The sequence below is a fragment of the Pleurodeles waltl genome, chromosome 7, assembly GCF_031143425.1.
Source record: "Pleurodeles waltl isolate 20211129_DDA chromosome 7, aPleWal1.hap1.20221129, whole genome shotgun sequence".
Lineage (NCBI taxonomy): Eukaryota > Metazoa > Chordata > Amphibia > Caudata > Salamandridae > Pleurodeles > Pleurodeles waltl.
In genome coordinates this window covers 1,127,140,444-1,127,163,642 of record NC_090446.1, presented here as the reverse complement: position 1 = coordinate 1,127,163,642, position 23,199 = coordinate 1,127,140,444, and the positions used below count along the sequence as shown (strand labels likewise).

Genomic DNA, 23,199 nt, shown 5'->3' with positions numbered 1-23,199 from the left:
ACACCCTAAAACCATAATTCAGGGGAATTAAAATTAAATATCTGGCCAAATAGAATTGAAGGCTGAGAGATAGGGAAGAGCATGGGATGGTCGAATTGACAAGGCTTGAAAGGGCAGATGCTGCTGCAATTTTTGCCAAGGATCTATATGAATGGGTGTGCTTTTTCCGGATGTCTAAGTGTCAAAGCAAGATCTGGTGCATACTATGGGAAAAAGCTGCGGCCACCTTTACGCTTAAGGTTATCAGTATAGGAAATTAACTGGCAAGAGCCTTTAAACTTAAGGAAAGGCAAAATCGGAATCACAGTGAGTGTATTAAAGATGATTTAGGAAAAGAGACACGTTATCCATATGACTTCCTTAAACAATTTTGTTTGTTTTACCAGCCTTTATGTAGTGCGGAGGGCATTGATTTATTGCTTATTAAGATCCCATGTCTTGACTGCTCACAATCAGAAATGCTTGAGAGTGGTATCACACTGCAAGAAATTAAACACACAATTCCTCCCCTCCATTCGGGCAAAGCTGCGGGCCAAGATGGGATCTCTGTAGAATTTTATAAATATTTATGTAGATGTTCTGATTCCTCTGCTCATCGTAATTGTTCAGAATGTTGATCTAGGGCACGGAACCACAGAACCGTGGAACTCTGCCATTACAGCAGAAAAAGAGAAGCCACCCTTGGAGCGAGGCTCATTCCGGCCATTCTCATTGATCAATGCTGAAGATAACATTTATTCTATTTGTCCCAGGCAGAAATACTACTACACACTAATCTGGCGATTTCATATTTTGATGCAGTGAAATTACACAGATTGGCCTGTAAGATCCTCCTCGACAGCAAGAAGGCGCTTGATAGGATCTTTTGGCCATATCTCTGGGAAGTAATGACAGGAATGGGGTTTGGTGTGAAATGTTTGCACTGTGTCCGGGTTTTGTGTTGCATGTTGACATATCTGTTAATCACTAAATAGCTTTAGGAGTGTGATTTAGTAAATATGATCCGCTAAACCTAACGCAGACCTCAATTAGCCAGAGCTTCATTTTAAACAGGCTTACAAAGTTGGTATGTGTACATATTTTCCGCAGCTCATGCTATAAAGGGCAGAGAAACAAATTCATTTTTTGCTTCTGCTTGCTGATTGAGCTTGTGTGAGTTTATTGCAGGCGGAATGAAAACAGATACAACATAGAAGCACGTGGATGCTTCCTAACGAACTAATGTATATAAGCTTATTAGTATAATGGGGAATTACCTTAAGGTGTTCTCTGAATTGGAAGTGAGGGGAAAACCAGCAGCTAGGCCGGGACTCTTGGTATGGGAAAAGACAAGATGTTAGGATGTTGCAAATGCATTGGTCATGGGCACGAAAGTGCTCATGCAGGTCATGCCACAGTTTGGGTGCCGAGAAGGTGCATCCTAGTCTTAGAATACCTGGGGATGGTCAGTAGATGGGCGAAAGAAGACCTAAGGAATCGATGACGTGATAATAAGAAATCTTCTGTTGGGGGATAGGTAGGTGTCATGGTGATATGCCCTGAAGACCATACACACATTTAAAAGTCATACTTTGAATGAATGACAAGAGAGTCACTGTAGAGCCTCAAAAGCTTTGGAAGCACAGGCTCGGATCGGCAAGTCAAGTGCGAGATGTGCAGCCAAGTTATGAATGTGATGCTGGACTATGTAGACTCTGGATCCAGAAAGTCGGACTTGAAATAATCAAGACAGTTAAAATTGGATGACTGGGTCACTAGCTGTCCAGAGTGAAAATGAAGAATGTTTTTGCAGAAAACGGAAAATCATTAGGCTGCAAATTTACTAAATTGGAATGTAAGAGTTAAGTCTTGATCAAGGAAGGAACCAAGATTCTGCATCAAGGAACCGAGAAGTAGAGACGAGCCTAATGAGGGAGGCTAAATACGATCAGGGAGAGTACTTTCGGAGCTTTACTGCCTAGGATGTGCAGGATCTCAACCTTAACTGTGGTGAGCTTCTGAGAATTCCTGCCCATCCATTCTTCAACTTTTCATACAGTCCTGGAACCTGGAAAACGATTGTTGGGATTTTTTGTCGAAAGAGATAAGAATTTGGTTATTTTCAGCACAACACTTTAACCTCAGACTAAAAGATCAAATCAGGATGGTCCACAGGAGTATGGAGAGTTTAAAGTAGTGGGGTTGCAGATGACAGAGGAGGTACCCAAACCCTAGGTGGTGTAAACCTAGAACAGAACTGAGTCAAATGGATGGCTGCGAATAATTAGAAAGATAAGATTTGATCCAGGTTAGGGCCTTGCCTTGGATTCCCATTTCAGAGAGGTGCATGAGCAGTATGTAATGTAAAACTGTATCAAATGTGGCGGACAGGACCACCAAGACCATTGCCACTGACAGCATTCTCAGTATTCAAAGTTGTCTATGTACTGTGTCCTAGACGTAAACCAGATTGTGCTGTATTCAGAATATTTTAACATTCCAGATAGTGAGAGCGTTTTCTATTGAGGGATAGAATGCTAGAAGCACTGCATTTTGGCCATTGTCACAAGTAGTAGAAACATAGTGGGAAGGGGCTCCTCATCTGTTCCATAGACACTAATGCATTGAAAAGGTACCAAGGACCCTAGCAATTGGGGGTTGGCAAGAAGATTGAATGGGTGCTTAGTGAGAATACTGATAACTGGGTCTCCAATTTAAGTTGTACAGGCCTTCGGGGGCAATAGGCATTGATGGAGAACCCCTTGTAGCAAGCTCCCCACTCATGCTCTGAGGAGTTGGCTGGACCAGTTATTTGCAGACAAGGCAGGTATAAGGAGCACCCTGCTGTGATGTTGGGAAGATTCAGCCAACATTGCAAGGTGAAGGACAGTAGAAAGGGGATCGGTTTAGACCAATTGTCTAGCCACTGATTTCAGCGCTTTAGCAGATGGACCTGCAGGAATGCATATGATTGTTGGCATGTGGGGCTACACCTACACAAGATGGCTGCAACTCCAGGCGTCTTTGTAAACAATTAGGCTGAGATAGGCTCATTGCTCGAGTAATGGTTTACTGTCAGGCTTAAGGCCACTGCCAGCATCCTCTCTGGATGTGGCAAGGAGGATGCCAAACCCAAGTCCAGAAAAGCCGCACTAAACAGAATCCTTTGTGAAGAAACCAAACAGGGTTTGGGTTAGTTCACAGAGAACCAAACCTGAAAAGAAGTTTTGTGTCAGGTCTAAACTAGACTCTGCTGCCTTCCTTGCTGCTATTAAAGAGGCAGTTGTCACTCTAGATACTTTCGGTAACCACAGAAATATTGCCAAAGAGCTCTACATCTTGGTGAATATATAGGTGGTCCCAGTGAAAGCAAAGATCAGAGCACAGTGCTTGTAATCTTAGTTCCCATGGTGAAACATCAGTATCTATCACGTTTCTGCAGAACTTGTACAAGAGGCAACCATCCTGCAGGTACACAGAGTACACCCAGTCATAATATATTTACAGCTGACAGAACCAAAGTTAAATTAGCCATCTTGAACCTCAAGGTGGAGGGGCTGTCTTAGGGTATAAAAATCCAGAATGGACTGCAGTTGTCTACTCTTTTTTCCTCACAAGGTAATGGCAAGAACAATATTCCAGGATCGACTAGCTTTCCTAAAAGAAGGGGCCTCATAACCTCCTGCTGACATTCTTGGTATGCCAACAAGGACTGAAATGTCCTCAATGGTGGTGGCTGGGGAAGCGGTAGAGAAAAGCCCTTCAAAGCTACATAAAAGTTCCATTGGTTGCAATCTGGTTCAAGTAACAGCAGTAAAGAGAAAGAATCCCCAACAACTCACCAGTGCAGTGAAATAGAGTTGGTCTTTTGAGATGTCACTGGGGAGGGACGTGAGCCACCACAAAGACAAAAGAATATTTAGTCTCTGTGGTTGGTGGGGTGAAGTGGGGTGCTTGGGGTGCAGGGGGTAGGTAAGGAGGAAAATTTTCTTTCTTCCTTTTGAACCGTCTCCTCTTGGTGAGCAGAGCTTGAGGAAAAGGAGGTGCCTGACAGAAGCCTGGAGTAAAAGTATGTTTGGACATAAAAAGATTGAAATGTCTTCTCCAGCTAGGAGAATTGTGGTTGTGGTGGTATCACTTTAATGGTACTCACCATTCTAGTCATGAGTAAGTCAATATGTACTGCCAGAGTTCCTAGTCTGTGGAGGGATTGAATAGGTGTTCACCAAACCGGTTGTTCAGGACTTTCTTCTCCGTCTCTGGCTCCTTATAAACAACTGGTATCAGAACTGTAAGGGGATGAACAGACCAGAATTCATGGTCCTGCTGTCAGTGTTGACAAGGTCTCAAGACAGCTGCCGGTTCAGCTCAAATGGAGTACTGTCTAGGTTAAGCAGAAACCCTTCCTCAAACCTATGTCACGTTTAAATTTCCCAAGACAAAGACTGATACATATTTTCCCATGGGCTTCAAGAGATTTTGCTGCTTTTTACATTTGGGGAACAAAGTGTTACCTTTGAAGATGCAGCCCCCATAATAGACACATGTGGGGTTCTTGGGCATCCCAATACATATTGTCCAAGGAATACAAGATTTCCGGTTTCCAGCATAGTTTCCACTAATTAGACGGTGTCTGCTTGAGGATCTAGAGAACAATAGCCATATCTGCATTTGGTAGGAAGCAGAGGTAGCCACCTGAGCAAAGATGGGAGGGGCACCAGGCCCACACTGGAGAACACTTCTGTATCCACTGTCAGTACTGAGTGCTAGCACCTGATTAGATGTAGATGCTCGTAGAACCCTATGCCATCATCAAGATCAATGACTAGGTCCATGCTCACTCATGGAGGCCTCTTGCAGAGATGTGGCTTGATGGACAGATCCATTGAAGCCTTCACTACTCTTAAAGACACTACTGGGGAATCAGGGTGATTGGCAACCGGAGTGGGAACAAGCAGTGCTAGAAGAGACAGAAGGACCACAACTAGTGGTGGTCTTCAGGGGCCACAAAATGCATAGTAGTAACCAGAAGCAGAGGGTAAAGGACTTGAGCATCCTCCCTGGCCTTCAGCTTTGTAATTATTGTGTTGAGCTAAGTGTAGAAAACAATATGTAGGCACAGTCTGAACTGAGTTTAGAGATGTTAGAGGAAGACAAATGCAACACCAGACCCTGAGTCATTCAAACTAATCTAGCTTGTCCTCTAGAGTCCACCTTGTATGAGAGAGGGAAAGCAGAGGGAGAGACGAAAAGTGATTGAGCTCTTGCTTGAACCACAGGAGTATTAGTCCTTTGCAGGGCTCGGTTCTTCCCAGATCTGGAGTGGCAGAGAGGATGCTGAGGCTGTATACTCGAGTCAAGTACCCTTTTGTGTCAAAGCTGCCTCCCTGCAAGACTGATGTGGATGGTTAGCTTGAAAGGGGACTTTTTAGGTTTCAATGCATATTGGTGCATTTGTTTCTTCTTATGCTTTTGACTAAATGAGAGGTAAGGTGAAACTTAGGCATGCCTAAACACTGGAGGGGGCAAGAAGTCACGTTTCTGTGCCACAAAGTTTATTGTTGTCTCAGCAGACGTCTCCGTCAGTGAGTGAGTGAGAAGGGCTCATCTACAAAGGTAGAATAAGGAGCTGGAACAGACTGGCGAGGTTGGGACAACAAAGTAGAGTGCCCAAAGAAAGAGCTACATTCCACTTCTCTGTGCAACCCTGTGGCCCTAATTCAGGCTTGGTCCAGTGATCCACACCAAAGGATGGAATATGTGCTCAATTACTCAGGGCATCATGCTGCAGCAATGCGAAATGAACTAGAAATAACATGCTCAGACCCTTGGTGGAAATGTAGATTGACATTCCTGCACCCAGAAGAGTAGTTTGGTTTGACCCGACCATGCAAGAGAGCTTCATGAGTACAGGAGGGTGTCATCCCCAAAGGGCCATCTAGTCCTGGGCCTGTAGCACCCTTTACCACCAAATGCAATTGAAACAGATTGTCTGGTACTGGCAGAAAGATGGCCCTACAACTATCTTGACTTATCTATGTTTACTCTCACCACTTACACAGAACCAGTGAGGGTGACCTCTAAATGGATCTCTGGATAGGATGCCTCACTAACTCGATGGAAGGAAGTGCACTCAGGACACAGAAATTAAATTATGACCTTAAGACTAGCCTTCCAATTGATGAAATCTGGTGTCATTTGCAATACAGCTGCAAACTGCAACCTTATTCTACATGCAAATGTGACAGTGCCAATTGGCTCTCATACAGATGTATATATTTACAAAATAGGGCTCCCCAATAACCCCCCAGGACTCTGGGTTAGATAATTCATGTATACAAGTGCTCCCGGAGGAACCATTTGGTTTCATAAACAATTACAACATATATTTGTTTGTGGGTGAAACTACCATCCCACTCAAAATCTTACACAGATGGCAGCACAGACATACACTGCATGCCAAAAGTAGATCCTATAGAGCTCAGAACTTCCACAAATTTCTAGGGAACATTGGATGACCATTTTTTCAGGCAACAGATGGAGAGGTTATGCAGATCAGTAACTATAAATAGTTGGTGACAAAAGTTTGAGTCTGATGAAGAAAGATGACAAACCAAAGAGAATAAGAAAAGCAACCATAAATATGCGCCACTAAGTAGAAAAAACACAGTTGGCGAGAGCACCTATGTGAAAAGGGTAAGGTCTGCACCTCATGATGTGTGCACACTTGATACCATATGATGTGTCTCCCTTTTAGACTTAACTGTGCATTTTTGTTAGGTATACTCATGAAACGTGGGATGTGTTATTTATATCCAAACTGCAATTTTAAACATTGCAGACACTAGCCGAAAGCACCACGACCTGCCAGTTTGGGAAATGGCCGCCAAAATTAGCTTTTCCGCTCATATCTCCTGAACAGATTTCACTTCTATTTTAATTTGTTCAGTAATAAATTCTCTGTGAAAAAAGAAAGAACACCATTTTACAAAATCACTATCTACCTCTTAAATTATTAAAACACAGAGATTTCACACAGGGCCATTACCTTACTGTGTGACAAACTGAAATCATATTAGTAGGGTTTTTAATAAAAAGCTTAAGCTCAATTATCAAAGAAATCTTATTGTTTATTTCACAAAATGGACACCAGCTTACCTACGAAGTTTATTTCTCTCCCTTTTTTTACTTACTGCCCCTGTGAAACTTTCTCTTTGTGTAAAGTAATAAATCTGGGTACAATTAAAAGTTCTAAAACTCTGTAATATAAGGGTTTTTTCTAAACATTTCTAAACATTATGTTCAAAAATTTAAAATCTTCATGCTATCAGTCACCACATAAACAAAGAGCATTGCAAAAGAGCCTTTGCATAGCAAGGTACATCCACTATTGCACTTGTGCCTAGTTAAATATTGTGGCTCTGCAGCCGCAGCTGGCCAAGTGATCTATCATGGTTGCTATAGCTAAGGTTGTCAAAGTCTGAAGGTCTCGCCCCAAATATGTCATGCCTGGCTGGCTGACTACTCTGAGAACATGCTATTGGAGGGCTTCTAAGGTTGGGAGAATATCATCCAAATCCCTGTTTTTCTGTCCAAGTTGTCCTACAAGTTACTTTGCTTCCTTCTGAAAACTGTAGCGCCATTCCCCATCAGTGCATGAATTCTGGCAGGTCTATGCATCTGCCAGTTCCTAAATCCTCAGTCATACCACTGATGTCTAGATTAAGAAAATACCTTTCTGCATGGAATTCAACCTACAGTTGCTCAAATCTTACTCTATGCAGAGTGAAGCCCATACAAACATCAGTATCTAAAGTGCGTATGAGAAGGCTCTTCCTACCTTCAGCAATGCCATCTGCAGTATGAAAAAAAATTGGTTGAGCTTCCAATCACTTTCTGGTGTTTACAGTACCAGAGTATGAACATCTTACTCTTCCCTTCTGTGTAACTACAACTTTACTATGTGCTGCTGCTTATAAATGGATAGCCAATATGTCAAAAGCCTCTTATTCATTTTGATTTTCTCGTAGGGTTTAAGGCCATTTTTTGGCAGTATTTTCACCAGCTCAATTTGTCTACAAGATCCTTTACCACTTTGAGTTTGCACTGAGGACTGCAGGCGATTTGCTTTATAGAATTCAAAGATGACTTCTATTCGGTGCAGACTGAGTTTACTAAACTGATTTTGTATACAGGCAATGAATTTCACTGAACAGTCTAGAAAGGTATTGGTGTTGTCTGAAGTAATCATACGGACAGTGGAAGGTCCATCAACGTTATATTGGCATGAGAATGTTGATGTTCATTACTCTACTGTATTCTGCAAGAACAAAGTTCTCAAGACAATTAATTAAGTAGATCTGACTGCACCTTACAATTCAATTAACCTTTATCTGACGAAGACAGTAGATGATTAAGAAAGTGAATAAGTATTGTAACAGTAATGCCATATTAAAGTGATTTTACTGCCATCGAGGAATAACCAGATTTTGATGTTTGTAATTTATGGTTCAACAAAATCTGTTTCTTGTGATAGCCATGTCTGTGGGCTTGGTTATATTTTATGAGTGTTTTGTTGAAGAAATTTTACACAAACATTTCCCAGCTCATTTTGTTGACGTTATGGAATCAACAAAAGTCTTGTCCATAATCTCAGCAATATTTTGAATCAATAGATTGTTTTTCCCTATCTGAAAATAAATTACCCAATTCCTTTATGGCAGCTGCCATGTCCAGATACCCTTGTAGCTTGTTAGGAGTATCATCATGATGAAAGCATTGCTGTTTTAAGCTGGTATGTCACATGTATGAACTCATCTACATTCCTAGCTACATCTAGTTCCTACATCATCCCTATTAGTAGAAATAAGGGTTTTCTTTTAAGCCAATAGTTTCTCCAGTGCTCTCAACAGAACATCATTTGGTTGATGGGCTTCATCAAGAGAAGTTTCGAAAATGTATTAAAGGTGAACATTCCTTTCATAAACTCTTTGACGACATCTGGTGCTTTTATGGAGGGATATCACGTCCTTCAGATGACAAGCGACATACTATGCACAGTTAGGGTGATCAAGGGCATGAAACAGTCACTGAAAAATAGAAGGAGTATATGGACAGATCAAAATTTAGAAATGTCTAACAAGTCTCCTGATCACTTCAATAGTGCCCACCCTGATGTGGATTTCACTAAACTTAACAAAGTGATTCTCACCATATACTTCTGGCCAACTCCCCTGAAGATGTAGAGTGGTTTACCAAACGTAATCACAAGTAATTTTTCTGAATTCGAAATGGATATTTTATTTCTAATAACATCCATGGAATAACATACCTTAGCAAGTGACCTGGAATCATCTTGAAATAAAAGGAAAATAGTGGTTTTCGCGGTTGACCTGGGCAGTTTCTCTTCATTCTGAACAGAGTGGAAAGCAGACCCCCATGCATGAATACTTGTCACGTCATTGCTGTCTTTCTTTTGAAGCAACTCCGAAACATGCCTACACCAAGTATGCTCATCAACAAATCTTTCAACTGCCAATTCTTGTGAAGCCTATTTAAGATCATGGAGTTTTGGAGAAGAGACCTTCAGCGAGGTAACAGCAACTGCAGGCATTAATGAATAGCTTGTAGGTAATGTCATAAACCTCCTTCGCAGGATGCTGGAAGAGAGACATTCCAGTTCTGTGGTATGATCCTGCTGCACTTATTACACTGGGGGTTTCAATCAATGTTACCTGCAGCACAGCAGAGTTCATCTAAGTTACTGTTTTGGTACTGCTTGTACCAAAACAAAATAACAAAGGTTCTCCTTTTTGGTAAGGACACCTCTTTCTGGAACCAATCCTGTTGGCCTCAGTCCCTTGGCTCGCCACCTTTCCCCTCACCAGTATTTAAGGTTAGGATAGTCGGGTGGTTTTTGACACTGAACTGTCTTTCATGGACCAGATCAATAAAAATTGACCTTGTCTTGTTTCTTTATATTGAGAACGCTGAGGAAGGTTCTGCCTTTTATTCCTTTTGATTTATGAAAATCAGTTGTCATCGCCTTAGCATTATCCAGAATGGATTACTGCAATGCACTCTGTCTGGACATCAAACAACATTTGTTAAATAAACTTCATATGCTGCGGAACTGAGCTGGTTATCTTCTTAAGAAGATACAACAGTTCAAATCTGTCTTCTGTGCCTTGTCGGAGCCTCACTGGCTTCTAGTTAAAAAAATAAATAAAAAAAAAAAGAGTTGCCTTTAAGACTTTCAGTATAGCACATAAAGCACTGCATGGAATTGGACCACAGTACCTGAAAAGGAATTTTAGGTAGTACTCCCCAAAAGACATGCTGCAATCTGCTGGTTCAAATTCAGTCAGTGTTCCAAAAATCAAGAGAGCTTTGCAGTGTGGCAGAAGTTTTGTTGACTCCAGCTAGCAACTTTGGAATAGACCGCCTATACACCTTAAATGTCACTATAACATGTTAAGCTTTTGGAAACAACTAAAATCTTGATTGTCTTCACTTTCATTTTAGCCTTTATTTTTCCCCCTTTCTTCTAGTTCTCAGGACTGAAATCTGGAAATGTTAGCACCAAGACACTTAAGGGCATTTGTGTGCTTTAGAAATTTCAAATCAAATCAAGATCACTACTTCAGATTCATCAAGTGCACAATTTTGCCTCCAAGAGTGTCTGACATCTTAATTTACAACTATTAACACACCTCTTTGTATGCCTCAAGCTTAGAGAAATTGAACAGACTGCTCTTCTAGCCTTCTGGAATGAACACTGGAGGACTTTTCTCAAAGCAGCTCAATTCTTGTACAGCAGAACTGCTGAATCAATCAATCATAAGATTTGTAAAGTGTGGCTTATACCCCGGGGGGGGGGGGGGGGGGGGGGGGGAAGGGTATCAAGACGCTGTGGGTTGTTGCTGCAAACTGGTAGCTACTTGTCAAAAAGCCATAACTTGAGCTTCCTCCTGAAGTCAAGTAGGGTGTGGGTGGTACGCAGGTGGAGGGGAGTTAGGGGGGAATGGAAGTTGTTCCAGATCTTGGTGGCGAGGTAGGAGAAGGAACACCCACTGATGCAACAAATTTTCGGATCTTGAGCGAGGCTGAGAGTAGTTGAACGGAGTTCCCTGGTGGGCTGGTGGAAGGAGAGTCTGTGTGGTTAATGAGACTGGGGCCGATGTTCTGGAGAGCTTTGCATGCGATAGTGAGAACCTTAAATTTGCACCTCTTGTACACAGGCAGCCAGTAGATACCTCTGAGGTGGGGAGGGGCAGAGATGGGGGGTGATGCAGGTCTGCCTGAGGAGGTCCAGGACGAGACTTGCCGCTATATTCTGGATGATTTAGAGGTGTGGAGGTGCTGGGCGGAGAGTCCGACGTAAAGGGCATTTCCGTAGTCTAGTCTGCTGGCGATATTGGCTTGGGTTACCGTCTTTCTGGTTTCAATGGGGATCCATCTGAAGATCTTACGTTGCAAGCGGAAGTTGTAGAAGCTGGAAGAGGCCACTGCGTTTATCTGCCGTTTGAAGGTGAGTCAGCTGTCAATGATGATGACAATGTTGTAGGCTAGGTTGGTAGGGGTCGGGGTTGGCCCAATGTGGAGGGCCACTAGGAGTCATCCCCGGGGGAGGTGCTGTTTCCAAAGATTATCACCTCTGTCTTATCTGTGTTCATTTCCAGGCAGTTGGATATCATTTATTCGGAGACATGGGACATGGCGTTGCAGAAGTTATTTCTGGGGGTGGTGTGGTTGTTCGAGAGGGAGAGAATGCGCTGAGTGTCATCTGCATATAAGATGATGTCGAGTCTGTGGGATCAAACAATTCCAGACAACGGCATCATGTAGGTGTTGAAAAGGGTGGGGCTGAGAGAGGACCTCTGGGGGACACCGCATATGGTGCTCTTTGGTTCCGAGGTGAAAGGTGGGAGGCAGACTTTCTAGGTGCGACCTGTGAGAAAGGCGTGGATCCATTTGAGAGCATTACTTCGGATCCCGATGTGGTGAAGTCTGGAGGTGAGGGTGTAGTGGGAGATGGTTTTGAAAGTGGCAGAGAGGTCGAGGAGGATCAGTACTGCCTTCTTTCTGTAGTCGAGGAGGGACTGGATGTTGTCTGCTGCGGCGATAAGTGCGGTTTTGGTGCTGTAGTTGGTGCAGAAGCCACACTGGGAGGAGTCCAGTAGATTGGGTCTTTCCAAGTGTTAGGAGAGCAGTCAACTGATGGCTCTTTTCAGGACCTTAGCTGGGAAGTGGAGCAGTGAAATAGTGTGGTAATGTTTTAATTTGCTGGGGTCGGCGGATGGATTCTTAAGTAGTGGCTTGACCCTGCTTGCTTCCATGCTTCAGGATGGTGGCTGTAGGAGGCTGGACTGGCTTGTAGTGAGTACCAAGGGGTACTTACACCTTGCACAAGGCCCAGGTATCCCTTATTAGTGTAGAGGGGTGTCTAGCAGCTTAGGCTGATAGAAAAGGTAGCTTAGCAGAGCAGCTTAGGCTGAACTAGGAGATGAGTGAAGCTCCTACAGTACCAGTCACCCTGTCCTTTTTGCTTTTTGGCCTGAGCCCTGGTTAAAGCAAAAATATGCCCTGGAATTCCCAGCATTGCTGCATAAGCATCCAACTCCACTTCTGCCCAAGCTGATGTCTCTAAATCGTTCCCTAGTAGACAGTCTACAGGTAAATCTGAGGCAACCACAACTTTCTTTGGACCAGTAATCCCCCCCATGTTGAGATTCACAACAGCCATGGGGTGGCTAAGAGTGTTGTTATGAGCATCGGTTACTTGGTACTGGTGACCAAGTAGGTGTTGTTCAGGGTGGACCAGTTTCTCTATTACCATGGCAACACTGGCATCTGTGTCCCTGTAGGCCTGAACCTCAACACCATTTATTAGGGGAAGTTGCTTGTACTTATCCATATTGGACAAGCAACCAAGATGGCTAAATCAATAGCCCCCTCAGAGACTAACACAGCCTCTGTGGTCTCCCTAACAAGACCAACCTCAACTAAATTACCAAAAGTGAGCCCAGCTACTCCCTTAGTTTGGCTATTAGTAGGTTTGCTCCCACCACCACTGCTATTACTAGGGGCACTAGGTGTAACAGCAGGAGTTGTAGTGGTAGGAGGCTTGGTGCTTTTCTTTGGACAACTGGGATCTGTTGTCCAATGGCCTTTTATTTTACATAAATAGCACCATGGTTTCTTTTCTTTGTTTTGATTTGAAGAGGATTTGGGCCCACCACCCCTACCAGAGTGTTTTTGTGGGCTTGATGAAGACTCATTTTTAGGTTTGTCCCCACCCTTGTCAGAAGACTTACCATCCTTCTTCTTGCCATCCTTGTCACCCCCTGTATGAACTTTTCTGTTCACCCTTGTTCTGACCCATTTGTCTGCCTTCTTTCCCAATTCTTGGGGAGAGGTCAGATCAGAGTCTACCAGGTACTGGTGTAACAAATTAGACAAACAATTATTAAGAATATTCTCTCTCAGGATTAAGTTATACAGGCTTTCATAGTCAGAAACTTTACTGCCATATAACCACCCCTCCAAGGCCTTCACTGAATGGTCAACAAAGTCTACCCAGTCTTGTGAAGACTCCTTTTTGGTTTCTCTGAACGTCATCCTGTACTGCTCAGTGGTTAAGCCATAACCATCTAGGAGTGCATTCTTAAGAACTGTAAAAGTATTGGCATCACTTTCCTTTACCGTAAGGAGCCTATCCCTACCCTTTCCACTGAAAGATAGCCATAGGATAGCAGCCCACTGCCTTTGAGGGACCTCCTGTACAACACAGGCCCTCTCAAGTGCAGCAAACCACTTGTTAATGTCATCCCCCTCCTTGTAAGGGGGAACTATCTTGTGCAGATTCCTAGAATCATGCTCTTTTGCAGGATGACTATTTGGAATACTGCTGCTGCCACCATGGGGTCCTAACCCCAACCTCTGCCTTTCTTTTTCTAAATCAAAGGACTGCCTATCTAAATCCAGCTTTTGCTTCTTGAGCTTCAGCCTGGATTGTTCCACTCTCAATCTATTGAGCTCCCTTTCTAACATTCTGTCTTCAGGGAGGGTGGGTTGGGCATGCCTTGACACAGAAGAATGGTGAGAATGAACAGAGGGAGACCTGGACCTAACAGATGGCACACTAACATTCTGGCCTACAGAAGTAACACTCCTACTGTGATGAGAAGCAACACTATTACTGTGATGTGAATTCACATCAGTACCAGCTATGCTAGGTGGCCTGATAAGGGGCAAGTTGGGAAGGTTCCCTTCTAAATCTTTTGCTAGGGGTGCCCCAGGGTCAGATTGAGAACCATCAGCTAATTTCTCACCAGAAGTGCCACCTAAGGTCTTATCTTGTTCAATGAGCATATTAACTAACAGTTGTCTTGAGGGATTCTTCCCTACCCCTAAACCTCTATCTATACAGAGACTCCTTGCTTCCTTCCAGCTAAGGTTGTCATAAGCTATGCTGGCCAGATCAAGAGTTTGGCCTGTACCAGACATGATAGACAAGAGTTTAAGGGACAGAAAAAGAAAGAAAAAAGTTTCAGAACTTTTTAAAGAACAGAAAAAAAACTTTTAAAACTTTTTAAGAACTTTTTGAAAGTTTTAGAGGTACTTTTCAGCACTTAGCACAGGAGTTAGAGAAGAAAAGCAAAACTTTTTGGTTAGGTGTACATACACTGAACTTGTTTTGTATATTTTTCTCTTATGAAAAGTACAATATGACAAAGTGGTAAGTAGTTGCTAAGTACTTTACCCACCGCTGCACAACCAATGTAGGAGGCTGGACTGGCTTGTAGTGAGTACCAAGGGGTACTTACACCTTGCACCAGGCCCAGGTATCCCTTATTAGTGTAGAGGGGTGTCTAGCAGCTTAGGCTGATAGAAAAGGTAGCTTAGCAGAGCAGCTTAGGCTGAACTAGGAGACGAGTGAAGATCCTACAGTACCACTAGTGTCATATGCACAATATCATAAGAAAACACAATACACAGATATACTAAAAATAAAGGTACTTTATTTTTATGACAATATGCCAAAGTATCTCAGTGAGTACCCTCAGTATGAGGGTAGCAAATATACACAAGATATATGTACACAATACCAAAATATGCAGTAATAGCAATAGAAAACAGTGCAAACAATGTATAGTCACAATAGAATGCAATGGGGGCACATAGGGAGAGGGGCAACACAAACCATATACTCTAGAAGTGGAATGCGAACCACAAATGGACCCCAAACCTATGTGACCTTGTAGAGGGTCGCTGGGACTGTAAGAAAACAGTGAGGGTTAGAAAAATAGCCCACCCCAAGACCCTGAAAAGTGGGTGCAAAGTGCACCTAAGTTCCCCAAAGAGCACAGAAGTCGTGATAGGGGAATTCTGCAAGGAAGACCAACACCAGCAATGCAACAACAATGGATTTCCTGACGAGAGTACCTGTGGAACAAGGGGACCAAGTCCAAGAGTCACGATCAAGTCGGGAGTGGGCAGATGCCCAGGAAATGCCAGCTGTGGGTGCAAAGAAGCTGCCACTGGATAGTAGAAGCTGTGGACTCTGCAAGAACGACAAGGGCTAGAAACTTCCCCTTTGGAGGATGGATGTCCCACGTCATGAAGAGTCGTGCAGAGGTGTTTTCGTGCAGAAAGACCGCCAACAAGCCTTGCTAGCTGCAAAGGTCGCGGTTAGGGTTTTTGGGTGCTGTTGTGGCCCAGGAGGGACCAGGATGTCGCCAATAGCGTGAGGAGACAGCGGGGGCGTCCAGCAAGACAAGGAGCCCACTCAGAAGCAAGCAGCACCCGCAGAAGTGCCGGAACAGGCACTACGAAGTGGAGTGAACCGGAGCTCACCCGAAGTCACAAATGAGAGTCCCACGACGCCGGAGGACAACTCAGAAGGTTGTGCACTGCAGGTTAGAGTGCCGGGGACCCAGGCTTGGCTGTGCACAAAGGAAATCCTGGAAGAGTGCACAGGAGCCGGAGTAGCTGCAAAACACGCGGTTCCCAGCAATGCAGTCTAGCGTGGGGAGGCAAGGACTTACCTCCACCAAACTTGGACTGAAGAGTCACTAGACTGTGGGAGTCACTTGGACAGAGTTGCTGAGTTCAAGGGACCTCGCTCGTCGTGCTGAGAGGAGACCCAGAGGACCGGTGATGCAGTTCTTTGGTGCCTGCGGTTGCAGGGGGAAGATTCCGTCGACCCACGGGAGATTTCTTCGGAGCTTCTAGTGCAGAGAGGAGGCAGACTACCCCCACAGCATGCACCACCAGGAAAACAGTCGAGAAGGCGGCAGGATCAGCGTTACAAGGTCGCAGTAGTCGTTTTTGCTACTTTGTTGCAGTTTTGCAGGCTTCCAGTGCTGTCAGCAGTCGATTCCTTGGCAGAAGGTGAAGAGAGAGATGCAGAGGAACTCTGATGAGCTCTTGCATTTGTTATCTAAGGAATTCCCCAAAGCAGAGACCCTAAATAGCCAGAAAAGGAGGTTTGGCTACTTAGGAGAGAGGATAGGACAGCAACACCTGAAGGAGCCTATCAGAAGAAGTCTCTGACGTCACCTGCTGGCACTGGCCACTCAGAGCAGTCCAGTGTGCCAGCAGCACCTCTGTTTCCAAGATGGCACAGGTCTGGAGCACACTGGAGGAGCTCTGGGCACCCCCCAGGGGAGGTGCAGGTCAAGGGAGTGGTCACTCCCCTTTCCTTTGTCCAGTTTCACGCCAGAGCAGGGCTGAGGGATCCCTGAACCGGTGCAGACTGGCTTATGCAGAGATGGGCACCATCTGTGCCCATCAAAGCATTTCCAGAGGCTGGGGGAGGCTACTCCTCCCCAGCCCTGACACCTTTTTCCAAAGGGAGAGGGTGTAACACCCTCTCTCTGAGAAAAGTCCTTTGTTCTGCCTTCCTGGGCCAAGCCTGGTTGGACCCCAGGAGGGCAGAAACCTGTCTGAGGGGTTGGCAGCAGCAGCAGCTGCAGTGAAACCCCGGGAAAGGTAGTTTGGCAGTACCCGGGTCTGAGCTAGAGACTCGGGGGATCATGGAATTGTCTCCCCAATGCCAGAATGGCATTGGGGTGACAATTCCATGATCTTAGACATGTTACATGGCCATGTTCAGAGTTACCATTGTGACGCTATACATATGTCGTGACATATGTATAGTGCACGCGTGCAATGGTGTTCCCGCACTCACAAAGTCCGGGGAATTTGCCCTGAACAATGTGGGAGCACCTTGGCTAGTGCCAGGGTGCCCACACACTAAGTAACTTTGCACCCAACCTTTACCAGGTAAAGGTTAGACATATAGGTGACTTATAAGTTACTTAAGTGCAGTGGTAAATGGCTGTGAAATAACATGGACGTTATTTCACTCAGGCTGCACTGGCAGGCCTGTGTAAAAATTGTGAGATCTCCCTATGGGTGGCACAAGAAATGCTGCAGCCCATAGGGATCTCCTGGAACCCCAATACCCTGGGTACCTCAGTACCATATACTAGGGAATTATAAGGGTGTTCCAGTATGCCAATGTAAATTGGTGAAATTGGTCACTAGCCTGTTAGTGACAATTTGGAAAGAAAATGAGAGAGCATAACCACTGAGGTTCTGGATAGCAGAGCCTCAGTGAGACAGTTAGTCATAACACAGGTAACACATACAGGGCACACTTATGAGCACTGGGACCCTGGCTGGCAGGGTCCCAGTGACACATACAACTAAAACAACATATATACAGTGAAATATGGGGGTAACATGCCAGGCAAGATGGTACTTTCCTACAGTGGCCACCCTGATGGAGGTGTTTAGGATGGGGGCGAGGATGCTACTGATTTCCTTCTGGCCCAGGCTGAAGATGTAGTGGGGGCATGAGTCGCTGGCTGAGCCTAAGTGGTTTGCACTCATGAGGGCTGAGAAGGTTGGATTGTGTTTTTGGTGGCTGCAGGGCAGGAGAACTCTTTGACTATTTTGAAGAGTTCCTTCAGAAGGTTGGTGGGGATGCGTCCTGCGGTGTGTCTGAGGCTGGTGACTAGTTGTTTGAGCCCGAGGTTGCTTAGGTTGTTCACGAGGTTGGTGGAGTTGTGGTCGTCTGTGTCATCTAGGTGCAAATTGAGCTCTCCTAAAAACATGTAGTGTTGAGTTGATTGCCAGGGGGATGATGGAGTCCACAATGGCTTTGCAGAAAGTGGGACAAGGCCCAGGGATCTGTAGACGACGGTACCCATGAAGTCGATCTGGAAAAGAAAGTTATGGTGTTCCATGAGGTGGGACGTCTCTTCTTCGAAGGTGGTATGTGAGAGGCTGTCCTTATGTATGATGGCGATGCCTCCTCCATGCTTGTGGTGGGAGTCTTTGTGAATCAGCTTGATGCCTTGCGGAGTGGCACAGGTGATGTCCAGGGCATTACAAAATTAGAAAGTGCCTTTTCTTCTCAATCTAGATTGTATTGAATGAAAGCTGTAAGGTCTGAAAATGTGCTTCTGAATATCAAACGCTGTAAACCATCCTGGCTTGTTTGCTATTTTAGCAATGCAAATAGAAGAATCACCTTGTATGTAATACTGTATCCCTAGGTCTTTACTACCACAGACGAAACATTTCTGTTCGGAACAGTGCTGACTGGAAGTATCTTTTTCCCTCTTAAACTGACTTGTAGAAGGGGCATTACATTCACTTTTTTATACTTGTTAAATATTAGTCTCAGGAGATGCCTGCTTACTATTCTTTCTTCAACAGTCAGTAGCACAATCAGCTTCCTTATGATTGTAGCGCATATTGCACTTTTTGTGTGAAACTCAGTGCCATCATTTAATCAATCTAGAGCCCCAGTTTCTTAAGGTAAGCTACTCAAGAGTTTCAGGAGCCTGAAGATTTTTCTCTATAGTTTCATATTCATATAGATGTGTTCCTATTAGCATAATCAGCAGGACCTTAGTTTTACAGAACATTTTCTCCCAGTCTATAACTGACCTTCTTGCAGGTATGGCAGTGTCATATTCCACTAACTTAAAACTTCTATTCATACTTATATCCCACAGAGTTAGTCTTCAACAAACATTTGATAAAGGTACAGATCCCACTAGTTTCACTGTTACTGAACAGGGAGTCTTGTTAAATCTGTAACTAAACAGACCCGTTGTTTATTACATATTGCACATTTAAAAAAAGTTCAGAGTGAAATACCCAATTTAGCTGCCATTTCCCAATATGACGGTTCGTGGTACTTGGGGCTAGTGCCTGCAATACTTAAAATTACAATCTGGTTATAAACAACACTTCAGCCAGGTTTCATGCTTTTACCAAAAAAAAACACACAATTTTAGACACATGCTTAGGTCTATGATTTAACAGCTTTTGGAGAGGGTTTATGGTCTAGCCACGAGGAAGCAGGTAAGAATGTCAAAGAGTTAGCAGGGATAAAGAGGAGCTTTAGGATAGCCAAGACACACCTGGACGGCTCCGAAGCTGACCCAGAGTAGCTGAGCTGGGATGTGTCCTTTCCAAAAGCCAGGCAGCCCTTCCTCTTTCAGGATCAGACTGGCCGCCTGCAGGATTCCACGATATTTGGCAACTGGGTTTTGGCCAGACACCTGCTCAATCTGAAGCTGGAAGAAAATGTGTGAGAATGTGAAAAAGGGAGAAAAATAAAGACAAAACAGATCTTGCAAACTGCCTACACATTCATGCTAGAACTTGTAGTTGAAGCAAGCAGGAGTACATTTTTATTTCACTTTTGAGACTGGTGTCCTAGGATGATGTGAACTGACTCAGGCAAAGTCCCTAATGTTAGCAGCAAGCAGGATTCACAGAATAGTTGCTGTGGGGAAGAGGGGTGTTTCCTAATTTGAGGCCATACTGATTGCCTGAGAGCTAGCTCACTTAAGAACCTGACAATGGAGATGAGTTCGGAAACTGTTTTCCCACTGGCCAGTTACTGTGCCTTGAGGAAGAACCTAAATTAATCCTAGTCGCCACAAGAGCAAAGTCAGGACATACTAAGTTTCTTCTACGGCTTGGATCGCAAATATAGCTTGCGTCACCCGCTGCCCGCTTTCAATCAGTTTAAAAATGTTTAGGTGATTTTAGCTGTGGATTAATGAATCACTAAGCAAAATTGGTTTAGCATAGTGCAGAAGCAGATGAACTTGAAGTGGACCAGGATAGAACATATCAGGGTTTACCTGCCCATGGTCAATGGCAGATCTTCTCATCAAGATTGCCCATTTAAACTTTCTCTTGAGATATATTGAGCCACAGTTAACTACACCAAATGGTGTAGTCTGTCCACTTAGACACAAAGTCCACACAATTCCCAGTGAGGAATCAGACCTATCTGGCTAGCGAAAAGTCAGTTTACGGCAAAACTCAAACACTAACTGACCTGCAGCACTAAACTTGTTTTCATACTACCAGGATCTTCTGTGATAGTTATCACCCATTCATATTGATTAGGAAACCAAGATTCATACTCAGCAGCTCCCACTAGTTGTATGTCAGTCAGTCAGTCAGTCAAAATAACTTTATTCAGCGGTTTGCCATAAAAGTATACATGCATACATAAAAGTCATCATAAAATACAGCACTTATAGCATTCATAAAAAGCAAATCTATTAAATCTAATCTTATCACCCAAGCTTACTAAAACAGTATAAGATAATGAACATTTATAAAAGCGTATATAATGATAAGACAATGTAGTAATAAGACAATGCATAATTTCTCTTAATAAATAGTCACATTACCAGTTCATATCGGTTTCTAACGGTGATAGCGGATTTAATAAAACTAAGAATAGAAATGCCCATTTGTTTGGATGAGAGGCTTTGGATGCCAGTCAGTCCTTCTTTGTAGGAAGAAGTGTGCAAGTTACGCAAAATGGGTAATAAAAAGGATTTCCTGGGAACTGAATAAAGTTTACAAAATAAAATAAAGTGGCAAGTGCTTTGTTTCGAAAAGTTATCACAAGGGCATGGCGATAGTGTTTTTTCCCACACGCATTTTATCGGGAACGCCACTCTAAAGTGGATCAGGTTAAATCTAAAAAGTACGAGTAAAGAGTATAAAGAAGGGGTCGGGAACCAGACGAACTAAGGTTCTAGCAAGTCTGATGATAGAATTTGTATGTATGAATTAAAAGAACTCAATTTCTCTGCCACTTGGTATCTAAGATTCATAACATGCTCTTTATGTCGAAGTTTAACAATTTCTTTCGCATTAGCTGGCAGGAGCTCTGGTTTGAGATACATATACTCCAAGTCCAAGTTTCGGAAGCCATTGTGAACAAAATTTAGCCATGGAATTTTGTTACAGTTTGTCAATGAAATACAATCTTTTACGCAATCGTGTGTTAAAGTAGCAGCCGGGTTTAACCATACTTTTATCCATAGCAAAAGTGGGGCAATATCTTTCAAATCTGTAATGTAGCGGACTCCCAGTTCCTCATGGCATAGAATGTTCGCTATGTTCTTAGGTACCATAAGTAACCGATGAAGGAATTTATTCTCTGCAAGCTGTAGAATGCTTGGACTGGTATATCCCCAGAGGCCGCCCCCATAAATCGCAGCCGAAACACATTTAGAGATATAGAGCGTGAGGATCTGGTGGACCGGTCTATGCCCTAGTCTGCGGGCAAAACGAAAGATTGCCTCAACATTTCTTGCCAGTTGTTGAAACTTAAAATTCAAATGGAATTTCCAAGACACAGTGGAACTTAGATACAGACCTAGATAGCAAAAATCTTTTACTTTTGTCAAAGTGTTCCCCCCCATTCTAAAACATTTGGTACGAGTATTTTTAGGACCGCAGGTCATAACGTGTGATTTTTTAAAATTAACTTTCAAATCAAGCTCTCGCGTGTGTGTTAAAAAAAGATCCAGGAGAGTCTGTAGACCATTGGCCGTGCGGGCAATTAAAACAGCATCATCGGCATATAATAAAATTGGCAATTGTCTAAAACTCCTCCTTGGGAAATCCTTACCATTTTGAACCAAACAATTATACAACCCGTTTATGTACAGTAGAAACAAAAAAGGTGCCAGTGTGCAGCCCTGTCTAACACCTCGATTGGAAACAAGGGGGTTAGACCTTTCGCCGTCTTGTTCAAACTGAATTAAAATGGAGAGGTCAGAGTATAAGCGTTTGATCAAATCCAGCAAATCTTGCTCAATCCCCATTGTATCCATTATGTCCCACAGTTTTGCTCTGTTCACCATATCAAATGCACTGGACAGATCTATAAATGCTAAGTGGATAGGTTCCCTTTTAGCAATAACATATTTACTGAGGATAAGATGTAAATTTAGGGCCTGATCCACTGTGCCTAATCCAGGCCTAAACCCATATTGAATTGGCGATAAAATGTTTGTCCTTACAACCCAATCCTCGAGCCGGGTCAGAATGACACTCCCCAGTATCTTTGCTGCGGAGTCTATTAAAGAGATGGGTCTATAGCAGAAAGGGTCAAGCCTATTACCCTTTTTGAAAACCGTGAGGAGGGGATGGCACTTTGAATAGCACTGTTCAGAACATTTGTGATTAATGTAACCCACAGATCAGGTAGAGATTTAAATAGGTCCACCGGTATCCCATCGGGGCCAGGAGCTTTCCTTAGTTTCATTTTAGTTATTGCTGCACTGATCTCGTGTGCCTCAAGTAAAATGCCGCTCTTAGTTGGATTTAGAGTAGCCAAACATGGGAGGCCACATACCTCCGCTCCATCATTAGGATTATTTGCAGATTGAAATACAGATGAAAAATGGTCTACCCAAACCCCCTGTGGTATCAAACAGTCGTCGTCCCTATTTTCCTTTCCTGAGAAATATGGGTGATTAACCACCTTCCAAAATTGAGAGGGACCCTGTAGTTCCGTCGCAGCCATAAGGTCTTCCCAAGCGCTAGTGCGTATTTCATTCTTTCTCTCTTCAAGGGCTGATTTGTATCGGCCCCTGGCCTGTTTAATTAAATCCCGATTACATGGAATAGTTTTGATCGCTGACTTTAGATCTCTATGGGCAGCCGTACAGGCAGAATTGAACCACCGTTGAGGTTTTGCACCTTTGGGATATTGGGTACACATCAGTGCCTCAGAAATAGCACAGCTTAAAGATTCAAAGGCAGTTATAAGGTGGAATGGAGTGGATTGCAGGGACAAGCAAGTGTTGAAGTCAGCCTTATTTTGAGTTATAAGGTTCGCATGAAAAGTGTTAGGGTTTACCCTCTCCCACC

At 43.7% G+C, this 23,199-nt stretch overlaps 1 protein-coding gene across 4 annotated transcripts in view; it reads right to left on the bottom strand.

The window, feature by feature from the left end:
- Nucleotides 1–23,199, bottom strand: part of SLC25A19 (solute carrier family 25 member 19) — a 158,653-nt gene that overhangs the window by 18,888 nt on the left and 116,566 nt on the right. For all 4 annotated transcript variants that reach the window (XM_069200133.1, XM_069200131.1, XM_069200134.1 and 1 more), the window contains exon 3: nt 19,425–19,580. In XM_069200133.1, coding sequence (XP_069056234.1) covers nt 19,425–19,580 — 156 coding nt within the window. The remainder of the gene's footprint in view (nt 1–19,424; nt 19,581–23,199) is intronic.